This window comes from Falco punctatus, assembly GCF_963210335.1.
Source record: "Falco punctatus genome assembly, chromosome: 8".
In the NCBI taxonomy this organism is placed as follows: domain Eukaryota; kingdom Metazoa; phylum Chordata; class Aves; order Falconiformes; family Falconidae; genus Falco; species Falco punctatus.
Window position 1 is genome coordinate 17,352,683 of NC_137588.1, and position 14,336 is coordinate 17,367,018.

The 14,336-nt window shown below is 36.4% G+C and overlaps 1 protein-coding gene across 8 annotated transcripts in view; it reads left to right on the plus strand.

Annotated features, from left to right (window-relative positions):
• Positions 1-14,336, plus strand: part of ZNF385B (zinc finger protein 385B) — a 169,185-nt gene that overhangs the window by 131,665 nt on the left and 23,184 nt on the right. For all 8 annotated transcript variants that reach the window (XM_080400388.1, XM_080400387.1, XM_080400393.1 and 5 more), the window contains one exon: positions 11,289-11,451. In XM_080400388.1, coding sequence (XP_080256514.1) covers positions 11,289-11,451 — 163 coding nt within the window. The remainder of the gene's footprint in view (positions 1-11,288; positions 11,452-14,336) is intronic.

The following is a 14,336-nucleotide window of genomic DNA, read 5'->3' on the forward strand; positions in this document are numbered from 1 at the left end:
TTATTCAGATGTTATTCTCACAGCCACCTATAATCTGCATTGTTATAATCTCACTGAGGCAATGCTAATGGTCTTTCAGCTAAGCTCTGCAGACTTTTATAGTTCTTTCTTAGCTTGTTAAAAGCTCCTTCACAGAAATAAAAATCTGGACTCTTTGCTTGTATTTTTCTTTTTGGTCCCTTTATAATGTGAAATTGTGCCTAGGGGCTGGAATGGTCTTTACAATCCATCCTGTGTTTGCTAATTGGGGAAAAGGGAGTCAGATATTTGTGAACCTTGTAACTGTTGAATCTTTCAGTGAATCAGTTCCACCATGTAACATCCTAAGAATGCATTGAGTCTTCTGAATGGCATCAAACTGTGCTAACCTGCATTAAAACCTTGAGCACAGCACATTGCAGAATGAGATTTGTAGTACAGCTAGTTCATACTTGTATTTTCTTCTAGCTCTTTAAAGGCTGATGTGCTCCTTGTTCATTGGCATTACAGTCCTTTGAACTTCCTTTGACCTAAATTATGCAAGCAAATGAAAGAAAAATGTTGGAAGTAAGCTACTAAGTAGTTTTCTTACTTTTGTTCTCCTAAATGAACTTAAGTTATATGGTGTTTGAAGCTTCTGACCTGATTCTAGTAGTGCTTTATCTATTGCATGAGTAACATACAGACCAGTGGATATTCATCTGTGAGAAGAAAATTGGTTTCCTTGCCTGCAGTCTTTTCCTCATGCTATTGACACTCACTGGTCTAGATCAATAGACCCAAAAAATTCAGACTAGTCAATTTATAATTGTCAAAACTCCCACTAAATTAATACAGTAAATTTCAGTTTACTTCTGTAAGTATGTCTGCAGATTTAGCTTTGGTGAGTGTTCTGGCATCAGATTGAGAAGCAGAGATCTGCAGCTATCTGCAGGAAGAGAAAGTCTGATATCAGAGATGGAAGGAAATTTTAAAATAGGTTGTCTCCAGTTTGGGAGTAAACATATCTAATGTTGAAGTGATGCCTTCTGTATTTTGAAAAATAAAAGTTGCTAGGATGATGCTATTTTTCTTTTACCATATCATAATTTGAAATTCTTCAGGATCTCCCAGTCTCCTCTACTTTTAAAACAATTTTTAAAAGTACATCATGAAGAGAACATCTGTGTACAGACTCTAAATTTGGTCTAGTTTTAGCCTGATCTGTTTATCCTCTTCCAAAAAAGAAATGATGGATTTTGGCTCGTTCTTATAGATGTTTGCCATCATAATCTATCTGTCCTTTTTTAGAATTCATTAGCTGCAGTTTGGTCAGTTTGGAAGTTGTCTTTTTCTGCTAGTGAATGCTGGCACAACCAGTTTGAGCACGGCTTCCAAACTGTCAACTCCAGGAGAATCCGTAGTACAGAAGAGATAATCCAAAGTCTTGAGAAACAGAATAAAATGTCATCTCAGTGATATAACACCAGACTAAAGTTGTTTTAATAGCCTGGACTCTGAGGTCCTTGAATGGGAATTTTATCTGTAATACTGCTATTGACCTGACAACAGTAATAACTGAGGTTGCTTCAACAACAATGGTATGTAAGGTGGGATCAGGTGCCTAAACCTAAGTGTCTTGTTTGGGTATCTGAAGTATCTGCGACTTCCACACCAGACTGGTGGACCTGACAGAGGACCTGCAGTAGGTCAGGCAGGACACCTGAGGACATCCCAAATTATACTGGATGCCTGTTTCTAGAACTGAATCCCCACTCATTTAGTTTGCCTTTTAGCTTCTTTTTCCTTTCTTTTAATCTTCCCCCCCCCCCTTTTTTTTTTTTTAAGCTGGGGGCAGGGGCAGTATTTAGTGAGGAGAACAAGCATTAAAAGAAATAGGAGAAAGTTCAATGATCTCAGGATGATGATACCAGAAAACTGGATAGGTAGTAGAGCTCTCAACAATTCAAAGAAATTAAATGCAAAAAAGTGAGGAGGGAACAGAGGAAAGGGCTTTTTCCTAAACTAATTTTTAATGATGGTAGATACCAGGAGTTAACTGCTGTTGAATTAAGTTGGAAATCTTAATTTAGTGTTACGAGGATTGTTAGTTAAAAAACAAAAACAAAAACAAACCAACAACAAACAAAAACCACAAAAAACCACAACACCATCCATTAATAGTTACAGTTGGATTTGCTCCAGTATATTAAAATAAACACAGATGTTTCCGTTATTGCATCAAAATACCTGTTAACACCATCTTATCATTTAATTTCTACATGATGATGAAACAGTATGTGTTCCAGTGCAGCGATGACTAGTCTGTCAGTAAAGTTCAAGCTACGGTCTTGTGTTATAATCCAGCTCAGAAAAAGTGAGAAGTATCTCAGTTACATTTACTACCACCAGAGACCAGGCAGCAGAAGAGGAAGAATCCTCCTCTTGGAACAGATTGTGATAGTGAGTCAGAGTTTATGCTTCCTTAAAGGCCACCAGAGCAAGGGACATAACTGTATTCCACCAAGAGGAAGCAAGACTTGCTGAGAAAGATCTGGCTTAGCCTTTGAAAAAAAAAATACATTTTTTTTTCCTTTTAAGAATTCTGGGATTCCTTCCAAATCCATGGCATATCTATGTGGACTATAGATAAGCTTTGCTAAGTAAGTTTTCCTATTAATTATATAGGTCTGGCTTGTTGGTATTAACTATTTATATTATAGACATTCTAGCAGAAACAAAAAGCAGCTTGACTGAGTTTGCTGAATCCTTATGACACCTGTAAGAGGGTGCAGTAGCAACAGGGCAAGGGGAAAAATAGCTGTTTTCTCTCTCACATGGAGTCCTTCTCTGCTGGCTCATTCTTTCTCATTCCTTCTGGCTACTGGATGAATCTGCAGCATCTCCTGCAGCTGCTGTGTGGCAGTGATGCCCTCCATCAACTGTGGAGCTTCAGCCAGGGTGTCCCTGAGATGTCTGTTATATTCTGTTATGGCATCTGACACTGTAGCTTGCAGCCATAAGAGAAAAGTGAGCTGCAGTTGCAAGGATACCTATTTGGCTTCTGCAGAATTGCTTTTTTCTCGGTATCTATGAATCATCACCAAATGCCCAAGTAACTTCTCTCTGCTCTTCTCCCTCCTTGTTTGTATTGATGGTCCACAGAGCTGTTGGAGCTTGGGTACTACACAATAATGTCAGTGCTAATATGGTCCCTTTCCTCAGCAACCAGACCTCTCTGTACTCCAAACTCATGAATATATTATGCCAGCAGTACAGCTGGGTTTTTTTGTGGATTTTTTTTTTCTTTGGTGGTGTTTTTTTTGAAACGAGAGTTTGTCATCTGTTGATCACATCTGCAATAAGTATCTGCTTCGCACTGCTCACTTTCTGTTTCTTGTAGAAAGGTCTTGGCTGTGGTACAGCCTGGTGGGTACCATCTTGATGGGACATCATTTGATTGAAATAAACTTGTATTTGCACAGTGTGTTGCTCTGTGACTAATGACTGTAAGTCACTACTGCTTTTTGGTGTTGCCTGTGAAGTCTCAGAATTCAAGAAAAAACACCTTGTAGGTAGATCAAAAAAAGCAGCTGTAACAGTTGGGCATTAAGAGATGTTAAATATCATCTTATTGTTGAATACATTTGTAGCTAATAAAAATGATGTGATGACAGTGATCACCTTTTTAAAAAGACAGAAGGCAAATTTTTGAAGTTTAGGCAAATATTACCAAATGTTACCTTTGCAAATTTGAATGAATCACTCATGCTGTCAAAAAGACAACACACAAAATAATCAATAGCATCAAATAAAAATCTACAGAACTGTCATTATCTTTTGTCAAATGGTTTAGATTTTTCCTATAAATAAGTCTATTTATATTGATTCCTTGGGTATGGAGGGTAGTGAAGCAGATAGGAGGTAATTAAAAGCATAAATCTCAGGAACTTCTGAAGGTAATTTTCTGTTTTGTAGACAGAACTGACAAAATGATGAAAGTTGTTAGCTCCAACATGACAGAAATATTGCACAATTACAGGGTACAGGGTTATAATGTGCTGAAAGTTCTGTTCAAATAACAGTTGTTTAACAGAACTTTTAACTAAAGTTCGTTTAGGTATTTAAAATATGACTTGACTCCTTATGACATAGCTGAGCTTCACAGCTTTTTGATTTTTCCATGTCCTTTTCAATAGTAATCTACCTGACCATTTGGAGCAATTAGGGTTTAGAAATCTGTCGAAAAAATAATGCATAGCTTCGGTATAACAAATGCATGAACACTTCAATTTTGCAGATTTCTTCAATTACATCTATTATTAATATCAATAATACATAATATTAAATTTTTCAACACCACTTCCTAATTTATCACTTCATATAATTTTTATTCAAGTTATGTTTCTAGTCTAAATTCTTCTTAACTTACATATTCCTCACATAAATATGCATGCTCTTACAGTATGGTTATAACAGGTGAACTGTGTGTTCAAACATTCGGTAGACCTCTTACTGTTTTAAGAAAGGGAGCTTTATAGTTTAGAATTTTCTGTGAATTAAAATGGCAATATGTTATGGATATAAATACCCCTGTGCTCCTCCAGTCTTGCACAGTTAGATGCCTCCTGCAGTAGGACCGCTGCCATGGCAGCCACGGCAGGTCAGCTCTTGTGCAGAGCTGCACACACTGCATTAACCCCCTGCTCCTGAGTTACTAATTTCCTACAATTCTGGTTAGACTAGCTACTTCCACACTAAGAGCTTTACCTGCAAAAACAATGAGTTTTTTGAGGCTATGTAGTCGTTAAGGAATTCTGTAGTTATCAGGAATTTTGGAAGTCACAGCTTTGCTTTGATCCATGCTTTTAAAGAATACTATGATCTTCCAGCCCTACTTAGGCCTTATTTATATCTGTCAGGCACAAAATCTATTGATTTCAAAATAAGTTTGGGTAATTCAAGCTATTGATAATTTAGGATAAAGACCCGAGTAATATGAGAATGTTGTAAATATTCTGAAATACTAATAAAATATGGAAATTCTGTATTAATGATATGCCCCCTGGAATTGGAGTCAACTTGATGCATGGAAGTGGACAGGTACACAGGTGTTGAGGGGTGGTCTACCTATAATGTGTGTTATGACTAGATTTAGGATGTGTTAGATTTTATATATGTTTTTAGCATTGCGTTATGTAAAAAAATTATGGTATGCATGCAGGATTTATCTTTGTAGTTACTCCAAGAAGAATAGAAGTTTTCAAGATTATTACTTGTCTGTTAAGTCTTGTGGTTGTAAATGGTCTGTGTGGTTGAACTCTTACTGGCAGAAGCTTTTGTGATATTTTCAACAAAATATTTTCCATTTGAGATTACCAAATGAATACACCATTTGCGACAGAATTGCTGTTGAGAAGACTTCCCATCCAGAGTGGAATTCCTGCTTTAAAAAGATGCAGTAGCAAGGGAGAAGAAGTAGGCGCTGCAAGCCACCATGTTCAGTTCCATTTAGTTATGGCACTCACTGGTATTGCAGAGCTTAAGGCATGAAGCCAGACCTCCTGTGTGAATACTCCAGATCTCCCTTTATTTCTGTATTTCTCCTTCTTAATGTCATGCTGCTCTACATAGATTTGATTTTGTATGTTAATTGTCAGACTGGATGGTGTGGTAGCAGTTTCAAGTATTCAGCTTAAGTGTTGATGGTCCAGTGGTCTCATTTCCATGAAGACCTATTGAAGGGATGCTTCAGCGGATCCTGAAGAAACCTGAAAAGATGTTGTTCTTGCACACATACACGCTAAATCATTAGACTTAGCCAAACCTTGCATCAGGTTGTCATTGAAAGGGTCTGGTAGGTTGATATTTTGTCTCTTTATGTAGTAATAAATTCAGTTAATTAGTCATTCGCCACCAAATAGATTCTAAAACTCAGTCGCTTGTGAACTGTCAAAATGAGTAGTGCTGATTTCAAATATACTGTCAGTCATTACTCCTGACAGGCATAATTTTCTGTAATACTTTGTACTCTGGTCTTACCTGAATTTCAGAGTTTTCTTAAAGGTAATACCACTGTCAATGAATCTGTATGTTCTGTATGTTTCCTGGTTGTCTATATATCTTTCCAGCTATACATCTCTATACCTATACACATATTTAAGTTTATGCAAAGTAAAGCCACTGAAGTTATTTTAAGAACTCCAATATGCTAATGATATTCACGTTTATTTTAGAAAACATGTTTACATGTAGAAGATGATTTGCATTGTTGATGTTTTATTAGATACAATCTAGCCTATAAGGCTGACGTATGGTGTGTAGTCTCACAGTTTAACATCCTGATGCTTAGATGTCAAACAATAATTTGAAGTTGAAAATGGCAATTAACTTTAGATTTTAAATAAAATGCAACACTTGGATCATTTGTGTATCTCAATGAAATATGTTTTTAAGGGAGGAAAATCTTGTCCTTTCTTACAGCGAAGTCATTAATCCTAATAGCATAGAAGGCTTGCTTAATAAAAAACCAGACTCATAGGGTTCATTGGTTGTGGTTTTATAACTACTACTTAAATACTGTGAGTGGAATTAAAAATCTGGATTGCTTAAAGAAAGGACAGTCATCTGCCCACCATTTTAAGGTGTAGAAGTCTGAAAAAAGATGGGAGGAAATTGTATATTTATTTATGTCAATGATATTCTTAATTATTTGTAACTGAATTCAAAATACAGCTTTTCAGTAGGCCATAATCTTCTGAAGATTTAGACATATGTTTAGTGTCTTAAAATATGCATCCTATTGATCAAAAAGTAATGCCAGGCAAATGCATAAACATTTTTGTGGAATTTGGCCTGTCAGTATAAGGTATTTTTTGTATTCTGGTATGTAATGTCATATTTATTGCAGCTTAAAGCTTTTCCTGTTCGTTAAATCTTACTAGCCAGTACTTGATGACTTACTATACTTTCTAATAAGTGGGGGGAATCCATTTTGAAATTTCGCTACTAAACTACAGTCAGTTTTGGAACCAAGTGGAAATCAGATTTTTCTTTTTGGTAGGGAGTTCTTTCATATGAAAAAATTTCTTACTCCACTTTTTCAAAAAGTGTCCTCCTTAACCTAGTAAGCATTTCATTTAAAGATTTTAATAATAATAATAATAGAAGTTTAATAGTGACATTTAATTTTGATTATATAAGCAATACATTTAACCAGATCTTTTTTTAAAAAATAAGTATTCCAATAACATTGAATTTTAGCACAGATAAATTATTTTACTGTAGAATTGATTCAGCCCTCCAGTAAATGCATCCCTGTACACAGGAATAAATTATTATGCCAGTAAAAAGCATCACAGTACATGAATACCGAGAGATTCCTTAAGGTTGTGTATCTTTGACTTTTCCTAACTATTTGTGTTTTCTCAGATATTGTTTTCATGATACGGAGTTTGCATGAATTAGTTGTACTTAATTTAGTTAATGTTAATGATGATAAAAAGCACATTCAGTTTTCATTTAAAATATTGCATCCCTGAGATATTTACTCTTAAATTCATTTTAGATTTTATTAGGGTTTTATATTAAAATTGGTAAATTGTCTTTCTTTTATACATGTGACTTATAAACCTTGTGTATACTGATCTTCCTTTAGATTATCAGAGTAAATGAAAATAAACGTTCATCTTCTTGTCTTAACTAAAAATGAAAGTTTTATACATCATGGCGTATTTCAGTGATGTATGTTACGAAGCTTGTAACCGGTACTGTATTGCTGTAGCTGTGTCAGAAACAAGTTTTAAATGGGACTTGGAGCAAATATTCTTGCCTTTATTGTGGTACTTGTGCAAATATTTTTTAAAAGTAGGGTTAATAACGATCAGGACATTGATAATCTGAATAACTGGTACTAGCAATAATCAGAACTTGTGTTCCAATTTCAGATTCCCACAGCTGTCCTTTTTTCTTTTGCTTACTATGACTTCAGAAAACTCCAATGGTTCTTTTAACAGTTCCACAGAACGCAGTTCCCTGTTGATACTGTATTTCAGTTACCAAAATGTGACTGATTCAAATGATTTATGCCACATTGGATAAGCAGTGAACTCTGAACTTTAGGTGTATCTGAGAGGGTTAGGAAATAGTGCTTATGTGGCTAGGAAACATTGCTTCAGTACCTCAAGGAATGCTCCTCTAACTTCGTGTTTGAAAAGAGTATCTGTGTTTCTACTCACAGAACAGAGATGAGTTGAAAGAGCCTGAAAAAAAAAGGTTTAACAAAATCCAGCCACTGGCATTTGAAACTAGACAAATGTAGAAATAAATGGTATGTACTTAACTGACAAAGTCAAGCACTGATACATTTTACCAAAAATAGATTTTCCATCTCTAGCTACTTCAGAATCAAAGTTTTTTCCCCAAAGGCAAATGGACTAGTTCAAACATTTTTTGAAAAGGCTGGTGTTCTCAGAAGCTGTACTTAGATGCTCATAGCAATACCTTCTGGCCTTATAATGTACAACTATGAATTTGATAATAAAGATATTATACTAGTTAGAAAACTTAAATCAAAAGTGAGTCCATTCCCCACATTTCCATGAGGCTTTGCTTGTGTTTGTGGAAGTCTTAATTTTAATTCTGCCTGGGCTTGTTTGTTCTCAACAGGTCTCTTGTACACTGTATGAGGATTGAATGAAGGGAATCAAAGACTGTAGCAGGTTATTACTGATATTGCAGGCATTATTATTGCATATATCAGCAGAAAGGCTTATTATCAAAGAATTGACTTACTAAGTCTTTCTCTTGAGTGCACTTATGTCTTATGTTATAGCTTTGGCCTCAGGCAGCATATGATCCTATCAACAACACACATATGCGCAGAGCATAGAGTTCAAATATTTAAAGGGACATCATCAACTTGAGCGTGCTTGAGTGGAAAAATCTTGTACTTGCTATTATTTAAAGTTGAAAGTATTGGAACGGAAAGAGGATATATGCACCTCAATTTTTAGCTTCACTTTCTTTACACTGTAATTTGTGAATAGTTCATTTAATTTTGTTGATGGCAAACACTCCTAGTACATCATGTAGCAACAGCAAAGCTTAAGACAAATGGACAAAACCCAGCAAGGGTGGGGAGAGACAGGGTGAGACTCTTGTGCTGATGTAAGACCCATCGACATAATGGGGTGCACACAGATCTGTGCTCCTCTACCCACATTCAGAACTGAAGAAGTCCAACCCAGAAGTTGACAAGTGTCCCTTTAAGTAGTGCACGTAGTAGCAGTGGTGTAGTTGTTTAGTTGTTCCTTGATAATTCTTAAATTGTGTTTGTACATGTGTTAATATTTCAAAGGTTTTAAAATCAAGGAAAAGTTTAATAGCAATTGATGAGTAGACTTTTTACTGTTTGTATTACGAAATCTTTTTTAAAAAATCTCAATTTCATAGGAATTCAAAGTAAAACTTTAGTACCCTTTCTTGCTGAATGCTTGCTTACTGAAATCTCCTCTAAAAAAGATGCAGCCACAACATGTCACATACCCTGTCCTTTTGAGGCAGAAAGCACTGTGTTTCACAGGGTGTATAATCACTTAAGGAGCTTCAGTGTATAAGAACTTCACTTGTCTATTTTAGCATCACTTCTCCATCAGTTTTAACAGTGTATATAATTGTTGTGAGGACTCCAAACACCGTCTGTTCTCTTGTCTGGTCCAGCTGTTTCTACTCTTCACTTACACTCTACCATATGATAAAACTGTTACCACGCTTTCCCAAGGTGACTGTATTGTAATGCCTGTTTCTGCTGATCTTAAAATGATTGTCCTGGTTATGGCAGCACTCTTAATGGAATTCAAATGTCTTAGATGTTATAGCTGCTTTTTATAAAAAGCATGTGACTTGTTTCATGGCTCGCTTCATTTAATGCGGTGAACTAAATAAAGTACTCGTAATCAGTTGAAGAGAGGGAATGTGGTTTTGCATGAACATAAGTAAAAGTTTATTTACACCGATGTTTTTGTATGCCAGGTACCAAGGTGTGGTCGTCTGGTTACATGAAGCATGCTTTCTCTGAGTGTTTTACTTTGAAATAAACTACAATATTAACTTTGTTAGTTAATATGTAACCTTCAATAGAGGCGCCTAGTAGTATATCTGAAATAATTTTTAAAAATTATGTTTGGAAATGCTAATATTGCAAAGCTATTGCTGAATAGCATAATGTTATGAAAGTAGGCAGTGTTTTGTATACAATTATGTTTCTTACCCATTTTTGGTAAATTCATTTCTTAAGAAGTCAAGAAAAACATTTAATTCATTAACTGAAATTTCCAAGTTTTGGAGTTTCTATTAAGCATGTAGTTCCTTAGTTTTGCACCTAACAAAGGAGCCTGATTTGTCAAGGCGGCTGGTTATGTCAGGAACAATAACAGGAGCTCAAAATTACTGAAAAAAAACAGGCATTTATTTGTGTGTCTAACTTTAGCTGTGCAACTTCAAAGACACTGACCTAGTTTCTGAAGATAGCTTTAAGACAAAGGTGAAGGAAAGATTACATCTCAGTACATATTTCTACTGTTCTGTTTGGGCAGAAGAGTACATTATATATGAAGCACTTTGCAGGGGGAGGGGGGGAAGCTCCTTTCCTTCCTGCCCTTCAGGTTCCAATGTTCTTAGTCTGTGGAAAAAAATATTCAAGGCAATTTATAAAAGAATCAAGACTGATACGTATTTAGTTCTCTGTGTTTTAATTGGGTCTACTGAAGTTTATAGGTATGGTATTTCTTCATTTTAACCCTTCTTTCTTGATCTAATAGTGCAGTCATAATGTCATTAATGCCTGTTTCAATTGCTGATAGTGTAAGGATGAAAATACTTCAGGACTTTTGTGCTAGATCAAACAGGAGGGAAAATGGATTTAATCATGTTACAGCATGGTACATCTTTCTAAGTATAAGCAATACAGACTAGGGAACAGTACATGAAAATTGAGTAGCACATCTTCAATTGGATGTGTTTACATTTGTACAGTGCTTTAAATCTTTAAGCACCATGGAAGCAAAGAATTACATCAGGAGTGACAGAGCTTTATGTAATCTTGAAGCCTCTTTTTCCGAGTTAGTGAAAACATGTACCATTCATTAAAATCCTGTCATTTGAATATAGAAGAACTTACATCTAGGAAAACTGTTAGTATAAAGCTACTAAAATTTTCTAGGTGGAATAATGCGGTGCCTACTATTGAAAGTGTCACTTTTCTGCCTTGTCATCCATTGTGTTATATAGAAGTACAGAAAAAAGTGAGCCTGATTTGTTCTCCTTTGTAGAGCCAGGCCGAGGCCCACTACAAAGGAAGTAAACATGCCAAGAAGGTCAAAGCACTAGAGGCAACGAAAAATAAACCCAAAGTTGGTTCTTCCAAGGACAGCGCAAAGGCTAACACAAGCTGCTCCACCACGCCAGTCACAGCCAACATCTCTGACAAATCAGGTCAATGAAAACTTTTTGTTCTATACATTCTTTATTTTCTCCTTTTTTAGTGTTTGTACGAGAGAATCTGGTTGCATGACAGTGATCTGTGACTTGTGTTTTCTAAACTATTTACTGTGTTTTCTTGTTCAGGATTGATTGGTTTTGATATCAGAATGCTCTTTCACATCTGTGAAACATCTGGTGTCCCTGAAAGCTGAAGTATTATTTTTTTTTTTTAACTTGTGAAATTTACTCTTATAAAGTATGTTCTTCATACAACAATAGTAATGAATGGTGTGGGTGGAGGGGCAAGTCTGAGATGTATGTATTTAGCTGAAGCATAAAAAACCTTTGTGAGGAATTTCTCCTTTCTGAATAGGATAATAATGTTCAAACAGGGAAGCACACCTACAGAAGTGTAGTGAAGCCTCATGGCATGGATTATTTCCTGACTTGTACAGCTCATTAGCACTCCAACATCACTTCCCCACCCCCCTGCCTCCATATAGTAATCTGAGGAAGAGCAGTAGCATTAATTGCAGTGGAGTTGCTGGAGTCTCTCCTTGCTCTGTTGGTGTTGTGTTACTGAATGAAACAGGAGAATCTCCTGAACTCGCTGACAGTCTGAGATACTGTACTTGTTATGCAGGAGAAAGCAGCTACTGTGGGTTGCCCAACTGTTGGTCTAATCGACTGCTTCTGATAAATTTGCTTCTGTCTTGATAGCCATTTATTACCCTCTTCACCAGAGCTGAGCTTGCCTCAGATGCCTTAAGGTGAATGACACAGTTTTCTGACACACCACACCTCCCCCCCCCCCAAAAAAAAAAAAATTTCCTTATCAGTCAGCCTGCTGTTTTCACAACAGCACCAAAACTGTCTTTGTCTGAGTACTTAGCAATGGGTCCCAAATTTTGGGTTGATTCACCTAGAAATCACATTTTAGGTTTGAGAGAGATAACATAAATCCAAGTAGCATCTTCAGGTAAACAAGCCATGTTGCTATAAAACAGTAGCAGACTACCATTGATCTAAATCAAATGTGGACTATTGAACAAAAAGAGATTTAAAATATTTGATAAATATTTTACTCTGAAATATCAAAAATAGCTTTGGTTAAAATGTCTTACTGCTCCAGGTGTACACTGTAAGAAGTCAGACAGCTTCTTAAGTAAGGTATCAGTTAAAACTTCAGAGGATTTAACATATTAAGAATGCATTCTGTGATAATGTAATTGTTATAATGCCCTCCTCAGACTATGCCAAAGGCTGAGGGCCAAATAACGCCATTATCTCTTCCCTAAGTCTGGATCTGTCTCGTGTGTCCTTTGCCAGATAGATCTGTCCCTGACACGATCTTCTTCTTCTCTGTGCAGTGTACCTAAAATCATTCACACCTCTACATTCAGTTTCTGATAAAATAATCTAACCCATGGCAAGGGAAACCTGCTCTCGATATTTTTATATTGCCCTGTTTTGTCAGTGTGTTGGTTTATGTTATTAATTACTCCACATAAATTAGACAGATTACCATCTGTGTCTGTTGGATTATACCACTGCAAATGTTTCTACATTAAAAAATAAATCACAGTGGCGATTTAGTTAAACACTTTTTACCTGTTAGGAGAACAGTGGGATTCTCTGTGGAGGGGAGAATCCTCAGTGCCTGCTATTCTTCTACAGGAGATTGCATATGGGATGTTTGGGAGGACAAAAACCTGAACCTGGCATGGCAAATCCTCCATATACACAGGGAATGCTGGTCACAGAGCTGGGGAAAGCTTGGAGGTGGGGGTTTTTACCATGCTAAGGACATGAAACCAAACCATAATTTTGATCAGCTACACGTTCCCTTACAGTGGCTATTGTTCATCTGCTCTTTAACATATGTTTAGCTCTTTAACGTAATGCTTATTGCAGCTAGTGCAATCACTATGTTGCTTCTGGGAATCAGTGGTAGGGGTTTTTTTACCTTGGAGCAACTAACTGATACCATTTTTTCCTGAATATTTTAACACAGCTTTCATTCTCTGAGAAATGGATTATTACTATATATTAACTGTATAGGTATATTCTAGTTTTCCTTAAAAGATTTCTAATACTGAGAGTTTCAGTTCATGTGTGTATTTGTCATCTTGTTTTTTTTAGCCTGATTTCCAAAGGAAATGAGGGTTACAGTCACATCATCTATCCTTACTTCTGTTATTCTCTGACCCTGTCTTTACAACTTTGACTATATTGTCTAGCGTCAAGAAAATGTATGAGATAGAGGTTTTAATGAAGCTCCTAGAAGTTTGATGGAAATTGGCACCTGGATAGAAGAGAAGCCTTAACTTATGGTCCATCCTGAGAGATGCTACCGTGTGAGCTCTGTTTTGCTTGTCCTGCTGACTGGCCAGGCACCATGTTTCTGTTCAGGATGGGGGGTGGTCGGGGTGGTGGTGTATGAGAGCGTGTATGTGTGGTGTAGATCTGAAAAAAATTGCATTAGAAGGACATAAGGTGGGGCTACATGGAATCAAGGAAGGGAATTAAATTCCACCAGTTGCGGAGCTGTTGTTTAGCCATTGCATTTTGGAGTATTCCTAAGTTCCTCAGAAATGTTCATCAAGAAGTCAGTCATTCCTGGTGTTCTCTTCTTGGAAGGAAGAGGAGAATGAGAAGCTAAACAGAGAAGACAGTTTAAAGTTCTTGTGTTTGTTATCCACTGTACTTCCACTGGTATTAGTGCAGAATGGGTAGGGACTGTTACAGTAAACTGATAAACTGAATTTACTATTCTTATATGTAGGTCCATTAATAACAGGACACAATAGGCACATCTAACAGCCTTTTTGATGTGCTGTCATTTTGCGTGACATAATGATAAATGATCTGGAGCTCTCTGAATGGTTGCTATATAT